At 53.1% G+C, this 9,493-nt stretch overlaps 1 protein-coding gene across 1 annotated transcript; it reads left to right on the top strand.

The window, feature by feature from the left end:
- Window positions 1-6,711: 6,711 nt before the first annotated feature.
- On the top strand, window positions 6,712-7,990 carry LOC136110096 (C-C motif chemokine 4 homolog). The gene is made up of 3 exons (XM_065853286.2): window positions 6,712-6,877; window positions 7,288-7,402; window positions 7,689-7,990. The coding sequence occupies exons 1-3, from the start codon at window positions 6,808-6,810 to the stop codon at window positions 7,774-7,776; spliced, it is 273 nt and encodes a 90-aa protein (XP_065709358.1). The 5' UTR covers window positions 6,712-6,807; the 3' UTR covers window positions 7,777-7,990.
- The last annotated feature ends 1,503 nt before the right edge of the window (window positions 7,991-9,493 follow it).

Genomic DNA, 9,493 nt, shown 5'->3' with positions numbered 1-9,493 from the left:
GACCCTGCACAGTGCTCTGGCCCCCAGGCACGGGCTGCATCCCCAAGTCCATCCCCAGCTGCATCCCCGGCCGCCCGCTCCTGCCAGGCTGTCCCCAGAGCACCCCTCCAACCTCCAAGGCCAGTTTCTAGTTTCAGTTTTCTGTTTCCGTATACTGGTTTTTGCTTCTCTGTCAAATCCCAGAGCCCTCTGCTGTCAGTTACTACAGTTCAAGCATTTGTAAGCTGACCTCTCCCAAGCTTCCTTTATTATGCCTGGAAACGAGTCCTTTTTTTAGTCATTGTAGCCTCACCCAGACTGGGGCACGAGATTTGTTTGGGTGCAGGCAGGATAGAAAAAGAAAGCCTAGATTATTCAAGAGGAAGACTATAGAGAAGGAGGTTATAGTGGGTGCTGAGCCTTCATCTCCTGAGACAGATGGTGGCAAGGATTAGCCCAGAGGCTTTGGGACTCCTTCAAGTCCCCAAGCCAAAATCCTGCCCTTGCCAAGAGCCACGGGTCACAAAACACATAAGCCCAGGGCAGGGGGATGAAGGGACTTTGCTGGCAGGTAACGGTGAGGGCTGTCCCCAGGCTGGTGGGGAAGCCCTGTCTGCTTCCCCTGGGGGTGCAGCTCATCTGTGGGTGCTGCCCCATCCCAGCCCTGGCACCTCAGCATGGCCAGAAAGACCTCAGGGTGTGAAAAGGGACATTATCCCATCCCTGTCACTCCTGCTAGCTGTTTGCTCCTCTTGCCCATAAGTCCACAAGCAGATGCAAGCTCTGGAGTGTGGGGTGCTCTGTTTGGGAGATGCTGGTTGTTTCACCTGCAGCGCCCCAGGGGTCACAGCCTTGTCCCTCTGCTCACGGTCTGTGACAAAGGTGATCCCTGACCAAGCCCAGATCCCCTCTGCTCGCACCTGCAAACCATCCCCAGCAGGTCCCTCCTGCACCTCTCTGCACGGTCCCCAAGGGATGCGGAGGGTGTGCAGGGAGACGGCGGGGCCATGGCACGCCAGGAGTGGTGCTGGAGCTCCCCGAACCCCCCCATCTCCCCCAGGAGACACGGGTGCCAGGCAGAGCCCGTGCTGGCTGGGGCGAAGGGACAATGGCCCTTTTGAAGGGCACAAGCCCATCTGGGGTGGCTGAAGCCTCAGCATCACAAGGAGCAGGATGGAACCTGCACTTCAGAGAGACACTGCAGAGCACCCTAACCAACAAACTCCCCCATGCATGGGAAGTGATTTGCAGCCAAAATAAATCGTGAGGGTCATAGACACCTGAGCTCTGCTGCCGGTCTCCATGCACGACCACGGCACCTGGTAAGCTCACAGCTTGCTGAGGGAGCAGGGGCTCACAGCTCCGGGGGGTTCCTGACCCCCATCAGTGCTGTGGAGGGGGACCAAGAGCAGACGCATCCCTGTCAGCAAGCAGGTGGACACAACATCTTCAGGAGGCCTGAGGGCCACACATGAGGGAAGTCCCCCAGCTGTGGCAATGCCCTGGCACAAGTTTAAAGGTTAACCTTGGTCATAGCTCCCTCCATGGCCAGGGGAAGGACACGATGCTCAGCTGTCCCCACAGCATCTGTGCAGTGCAGCTGCCTGCCCTGTGCTCTGTGGGATACTCACAGCCCACTAGACTTTCTGGAGAGCCGGCCTCCAGCAGCACCAGTGACAATGAAAACAATCCACTTGTGGCTTGGTGCTTTTCCTTTTTGCTAGTGAGGCCACATCTGGAGTTCTGTGTCCAGTTCTGGGCTCCCCCGTTCAAGAAGGACAAGGAATTACTGGAGAGAGTCCAGCGAAGGGACACAGAGATGCTGAGGGGTCTGGAGCATCTTTGTGATGAGGAGACACTGAGAGAGCTGGGGCTGTTGAGCTGGAGAAGAGAAGCTGAGAGGGATCTGATCAATGGGATCAATAGCTCAGGGTGGATGTCAGAGGATGGACCAGACTCTGTTCAGTGGTGCCCAGCGCCAGGGTGAGGGGCAACGGGCACAGCCTGAAACACAGGAGGCTCCATGTGAACATGAGCAGAAACTTGTTTGCTGGGAGGTGCCAGAGCCTGGCCCAGGCTGCCCAGAGCGGGTGTGGAGTCTCCTTCTCTGAGCCATTCAAACCCGCCTGGACCCACCTGTGTGATCTGCTCTGTGACCCCGCGTGAGCAGGGCTGGGCTGGGGATCTGCAGAGGTCCTGCAGCCCAACCAGCCTGGGGTTCTGGGATTATGATGAGCACACAAGGCCCAGTAGGTTAATTTATAAACTGGTTTTGGTTTTCACCCTGGTAGAGCTCCAAATTTTCATCCTGTCCTTCCTTGCTCTTTCTGGACTCAGCAAAGGTCAGAGTGAGGTGATCTGTCCTTCCAGGCAGAGGATGCAGCCCCAGCAGAAACACTTTTCCTGGTCCTCCCAGGCATTTGCAGGGTTTGAGGGATGCCAAGGGGTGGGGGTCAGGGGTGCCCCAGCCCCCAGAGCCGGCAGCTGGGCTGACCGAGGAGCACAGCTCCACAGCCGCTTCCCTAAGGCTCAAATAATTACTAGAACTCAAGTTTTTCCTGTTTCTTTCTTTTCCTTTTGATGCCAAGGATGAGAAGGGTATGAAGCAAGGAGCCATTTTTCTTTCACTTTAATTTGGTTTGAAATAAAGTACACTTAACCCCCTTTGGTTTGTTTTGTTTCAAAAGAAAGGTCAGTAAAAACCTGAGGCATCAGCCATTAGAAAGTGGTAGTATTCCTTATATATTATTTTCAGAAAATGTCCTTGCTGGAGGAAGGTTGAACCTTTAACATGATATATTTGTCTTATCAGCTACAAACATCTTGCTGGCACGACACGATTTTGGGGAGACGCGAAGGGGTCTCTTGTGCAAGGGGGCCGGCGGTGCCCGTGGTCTCCCCTCCACGTGGAGTCATGGAGACAGATGGTTCCCAGTCACTCCCACAGGCACAGGTTCCCATTGGAGACAGTTCCTGGACATGATGTCATCTTAAAAATTCCAACATTTCTCCAGAAGAGACAAGAATGGCGGGGGTGAAATTTCTGCACACTTATGGAAAGTCATGGGTGCCCCAGCTCGGAGCAGGACGGGATGGACGCTGCTGCAGGTGGAAGCGGAGCTTGTCCTAGAGGCAGTTTCTGAACCCAGGACATTTTTAAGTACTTCCTTTTATGAGCAAATCCTGACTCCTCAACATTAAAACCTGCTATAAATAGCAGCTTACATCAGTCAATCTCACCAGGTTTCCCCTTTCATTCAAGACTGAGAATTTCCCCATTTCTGCTACCACCACGTTTATTTTGGGCATTTGCTTTACTTAGCACTTTCTCCTGGGATTTTTTGGGGGCTTTGCACAAACCTCTACTGTATCCCCATATGTAAGTTGATGCAACATCAGCAGACTGTTCCGACAGCCCGTCCTGCTGACTCCAAGCACTGTTTGTCAGCGGTGGGGACAAGGGGACACCACAGGCTGGGTCGTGGGTCCTGACAACAGCTGGAGCCACGCTGGGAAACCTTCCACCTTCCACCACCATTTTTCTGTGAACCTATTTCCCGTTGAGGTGCCACAGCCCGCTCCTCCATGGCCATCTCTCTATTTCAGAGCACTTCCCGGGTTAGATGGTCCCTCATCCATGACACACAGTTTCCCCTCCGTCTAAAAGGGAGAAGAGACTGGAGAAATTACTTTCTCATTTTACCATGACTGCAATGTGGGAGAGTGGGTGAGGACACATTTTTTAGGAATGTGTTGCAGCATCTCAGGTCATCACTGATATGACTGTAGCCTCCCACCTCGATGCATGCTGTGAAGAGCTGGCACAGTGGGGGCTTTTGTCAGATTTCTAAGTAAAAAGCAGATTCCTGGGAAGTAAACACCCTGACTCTGGGGTTATATCTGGTTTTCAGCAGCAGAAAAGTTCCAGCCCTTGCGTGGCTCATGGAGCACGTGTTATCTGGGCTAAACTGATCCTAAGTGGACTCAGCTAAACTGAGAAATTTTTTTATTAATTATAAAACAGTCCCTGATAGTCCAAAATGATTTGGCATCTGCTTGCTGACAAAGGTATAAATGGAGGTTTTCAACTGCCTGAAGTGGAAAAATGTCTCATTGAAAACATCTGAATAATCAATGCAGATTTCCAACTAATTCTTGTGTTTTAATGAAACTTGTTTTTTCTCAAAACATTTCTGCACCATAAATGATATTTCTCCTGCCTGCCCTACCCACAGCGTGTGCCTTGGGAGCAGGACAGGACCAGATGGCTGTAGGTGGCAGATCTCAAGACATGACCCATGAATGCTTGAAGATACAATCACAGGGAACAGCTCAGAGGCAAACCACGCTCTTACGTACACAGACAACTCGCACTCCTTGAGAGAGGAGCCAAGTGAGCCGACACGAGCTCAGAGCTGATATCTGGTCCAGCTGGCGTCGGGCTGAACGCTGGGTTCCCACCTCCTGCCTGGCTGGACGCCCTGCCTGCAGAGGCAGGCTCTCCTCATCCCCCCATGATACAGAGAATTATAGAATCACTGAATCATTTCAGTTGGAAAAGGCCGTCAAGATCGTCGAGTCCAACCATAACCCACTCCTGGCACTGTCCCATGTCCCTGAGAACCTCATGTCCGTCTGTCCAACCCTCCAGGGCTGGTGACTCCAGCACTGCCCTGGGCAGCCTATTCCAATGCCCCACAGCCCTTTGGGGAAGAAATTGTTCCCCACATCCAACCTCAACCTCCCCTGGCGCAACTTGAGGCCGTTTCCTCTGCTCCTGGCGCTTGTTCCTGGGGAGCAGAGCCCGACCCCCCCTGGCTCCAAGCTCCTTTCAGGCAGTTCAGAGATCAGAAGGTCTCCCCTCAGCTCCTGTTCTCCAGCTGAACCCCCCAGGTCCCTCAGCCGCTCCCATCACACTTGTGCTCCAGCCCCTCACCAAATGGGGACAAGGAAGTTGACAAGTGGAGGTGGCAGTGGGGTCTGAACTGATGGGTGAGCCTGCGAGGTATCTCTGCAGGTGACCAAAGGATGGATGGAGAGGGGACCAGTTTGGTTACGATGGGGCCAGGAAGGAGGTGAGGCTCTGCTTGGCAAAGCTACGTTTGCTCCATGGGGCAGATCTGTCCTTCCCAGCCAGTGCCTCACCTCTGTGACTTCTCCTGTGGAAGTCCCTGCCTGTCTTGTCCCCCAGACCTCTTTCTGCCTGCATGGGCAGAGCAGTTAGCCTGTGTGGAGCTGACCTGCCGTGGCTGGCAGAAGGGTGGGCAGGGCAGCCCACGGGTGGTGGAGGCTGCGTACACCATGTTGGAGTGAGATTTGGAAAACACTGCGTTATTTATAGAAGGTGCTTGGGTTTACAGCCAGGATCCTTTAATAGAAACAGGGTGAGTCAGCACCCAGGGCTGTGGTGGGTGCAGAGGTGCTGGTGGTGCGGTTGGGTTTCTCCACTTCATGTTATAATCCTTCCACTGACTTTCAGGCAGCATCTGCCAAGACATCACCACTCAGTGATCCCTTGAATATAATGAAATGCAGATATTTCCCAGAAATGCACGTGTTTCCCTGTTCTTCTAGAATGTCCTTCTAGGAACATCTCATTACGGATGGACAACACTCAGCATTTCCCAGAGCACCCATCACCTCCCTGTCAGGCCTTCCCTCTCCTCCTTGGGGATGAGTTTGATAGACCTCCATGGCAGTCTGTACTTAGGCTGCTGACTTCTTCCCAGTGACCCATCCCTGGTTGCAGCCCTTGCCCAACCCTCAGAGAGCTGTGAGCTCTTACTCTCTGTCATACAATATGGTCACTACAATTTTACCTTTTCTGCTTTTGCCAGAAATCCCAGTTTCTGCCCTTGTCTCACAGGTGATCTGATCCTGATCTTTCAGAAGCAGCGTCTTCTTCCTCACCCTGCTCTTGCAGCCCCTCCTGCCTCATCTTCAGGGTCACGGCCAACATTTCCATGCTTCTTTTGGCCCTCTGCATCTCCATGCCCAGCAATTATAGACCTCACCTCATCTATCAATAGCCATTGAAATTTAAGTGTCTGACCTAAACTGGTCATTTAGGGTCTCCTGGAGTATGGCAGAAATCTCCAGGACATAATGTCCTATCATCTCATCTCTCTCTTCCCTTAAACTGAGGAGGGAATTCAAGTGGTTTGGCTTCTGGGACTCTTACTTCATGCCCAGCAGTACCTGTGCTGTGCCCGCAGTGCTGCCACAGCTGCAGGACATGCCCTGAGTCCCCTCAGAAGCATGTGCAGGACATGGAGCCCACTGGTGATGGCCCCCATCCCCTGCTACTGGGGCAGCACGGGCTGTCCAGGTGTGGGAGGGAGACAGTCCAGGGTGGAGGAGACCTCAACCCCTCTCTCCCTCACCAGCCTTGTTCCACCTGTACTCTTCAGCCCCTTGGCACAGCTCTTGGAAGGATGCACTCTCACCTCAAAATTGCTTGGGCAGGTTGGGTAATAGAGGCCTGTTGACCAATGCAGGAACCTCCACAAGGAACTTCTTACTAAAGGACATGCAAGAAAGAGGTAGAAGTAGCGATGGTGAGTGTTTCATATCCTGTTTCACTGAGGAGGCTCTGAATCGAAGGGGAGCTTCACCCTTCCGGCTGAGGCTGCTGCTCTGTTCCACCACGAGACTCCACCACCAGCAGCTTCTTCTCTGGTGGAAATTCCATCATGCCTACGCAAGCCACTGCACGGACCTCCTCACCCCATAAATAGGGGAGTTGCTGCCTGCCTCAGCATCGCACAGAAAAGAGACTTTCAAGCTCCACTTGCCTGCTCCAGCTCCGGCCACCACTTCTCAGCTGACATGAAGGTCTCTGTGGCTGCCCTCGCCCTTCTCATCGCCGCCTTCTGCTACGAGACCTCCTCTGCACCACGTAAGTCTGGGATATCCCCGTCCTCTCTAAATGGGGACATGAGAGATGTTGCTGCTGGAACAGGGTCCCTTCTGCCAGCCCTTCCACCCCTGGCTTAGACCACGCTCTGGCAGGTGCTCCAGGGCCATTGGGGCTCTCCTGCCATGGGATGGCACAGCTCATGGGCTTTGCCAGTGCCAACCCAGGGTGAATCCAGAAGAGAAAGAATTGAAGGGAGAATGAAAAAAACCCTCTTCTGTTCTCTTCCTCCTCTACGTCCTCCCTCCTCCTCAGACCGGGGGTCTGCGGTCCCATCTCCCTGTCCCGGGGGTCTGCGGTCCCATCTCCCTGTCCCGGGGGTCTGTGGTCCCATCTCTCTGCCCTGTTCCCCATCTCTTACCACTGCTGATGACCATCTTTGCTCTTCACAGTTGGCTCTGACCCACCGATCTCCTGCTGCTTCTCTTACACCTCCCGGCAGCTGCCCCGCAGCTTTGTGGTGGAATACTATGAGACCAGCAGCCAGTGCTCCAAGCCGGGCGTCGTGTAAGTCCTCTCCTCTGGGGTGGTGGGGGGCTCTGCCTTTGGGCTGGGGATCCAGAAAGACCCTTTCCAAAACACAGGGATGGAGGCTGGTCCCAGGGGATGGGAGGTATGTGGGACACGAGGTGCATGGTGATGCTCCATGGTCCTGCTCCACCACTGCTGACACGATGGGCATGGTGTGCTGCATGTCCAAATTCTGCTGGTCCTTGGGAGAGGCCGGGCTTGGGACAGGGTTCCCCTGACCCATTGTTCTCCCACCACAATCTCACCTCTCTGCACCCCACAGGTTTGTCACGAAGAAGAGTCGCGAAGTCTGTGCCAACCCTGAGGAGGAATGGGTGCAGGAGTACATGAGCGACCTGGAGCTGAACTGAGGTCCCGGGACAGACCCTGACACCCCACGTCTGCTGGCCAGCTGCGAGCCACGTCAGGAGTGCTCCCGTGTCATTGAAAGCTAGTTAGGAAACTGAAAATGTACCAAAATCTGACTTTAACGTTTTGCTATTTAATTTTTTATAGGGGAAGGATCAGGTGCAATAACTCTGCTCTAGACAAATAAGTATAGTATTTATAGATCTATTTTTTTAAATGAAGGTTCATTCTTAGGTTATATTTTCTGTATTTAATTAATTGTAATTTTGATGTAATATCTAATTAATATTTCAAGAAATAAATATTTTGGTAAGAACTTTGCCTCTATTACAATGCTTTGCAATGACAGTAGCTCAAATGATAATAGTGTTCTTTATTCCCTTTTCTATGCTGTCAAAACCCCCACAAGCTTCCCCTATCTGAATGTCCTGCTTTGCAAAACAAGAAAGGAAAAATCACGAAGCAGGAGGTGTGAAAAGGGCACAGATTACATTCAGGTAGCCTGGCTCACTCTTTTTATAAAGTATTTAATCAGTACTCATGACTACTGGCAGCTAGTTAAATTACATCACTGGCCTCATTATAGTCAATTAAAACCTTTAGGGGTTGAAATTTTACACGCCGGCTGTTTCAGGGAAAGTTTTCTGAGAACTGCAGCTAAAATGGATCAGCTCTTCCAAGAGCTGAGGATGGATAAAAATATGTTTCACTATAAGATATTTAGAACTATTTCATCAAGCTTTCATTTAGCTGGGACATGAGGCTTAGCAGGTGTGTCCCTCTTCTGAGCACAGGTGGTTTTCCTCTGTGCCTCCAAGACCAGCCCATCTCTGGAGACACCCGTCCAGAGACGAAATGTCCCTTGCAATGTCCCTGCCAGGGCCCAGCCCCAGGGCAGGGTCTGTCCCTGCAAGGAGACATCTGGTGTCCCGCCAGAGATGCAGGAGATGGAGCAGACACAACTGTTGGCCTGTAAGTTACTCTGATCGGCTCTAGACTGGTGCTGTTGGACGAACAATGAGGGTTTGGGTTCGTCCTGCCTGGACCCCTGGTGCCCATAGGGCAGCGCAACAAAAAAGGCTCAGGGCAGAGAGCTGCTGCACCTTGGCCATTGGGTGCCACCCAGCCCCGTACCGGAGTGTCAGAGCCCAGCAGCTTCACCCTGAGGACTGAGACCGGCACAAAGCTGAGTGCCCAGAGCTGACCTTGTTCCAGGGAACAGCAGGAGCCGGGACAGGAGTGGGGAGACCTGCAATGGGGTCACCCCAAAATGTTTCGAACCTCCGCAGTCCCTCTTGGGTACAAGCCCCACCTGTCCCTGTGGCACTGGCAGCAATCCTGCAGCCCTGGGGTTTCCTGTGGAAGGACACACAGCACAGGACCATCGGGGAGCACCAACCAACCCATGCACTGTTTGAGCCTGTCACAGACAACCCCACGTGCCAACATCCTCAGCAACCTGGTTCACGTTCAAGCCACCCCCAGCAGACACCTACTCCAGGTACCTCGGCTGACTCCTCACCGCTATTCCAAGAGCTCGCAGGGAGCCCTGAGTTGCTCACGTCTTTCTTGATCTTACACCCACCTACGCGTGACAGCTCAGAGGAGCCCTCAAAGTGCATCTGAGGAACACAGCGCGCTCGTCAACCCACACCCCCGGGCACGGAGCTGTGAACACAGCTCGCACGAGCAAGGCAAAGGCAGCTGGCATCTCTCTGA

This window comes from Patagioenas fasciata, chromosome 19 (genome assembly GCF_037038585.1).
Source record: "Patagioenas fasciata isolate bPatFas1 chromosome 19, bPatFas1.hap1, whole genome shotgun sequence".
NCBI classification, from domain to species: domain Eukaryota; kingdom Metazoa; phylum Chordata; class Aves; order Columbiformes; family Columbidae; genus Patagioenas; species Patagioenas fasciata.
Note: the sequence above shows the minus strand (reverse complement) of the source record. Positions and strands in the feature narration are given on the sequence as shown.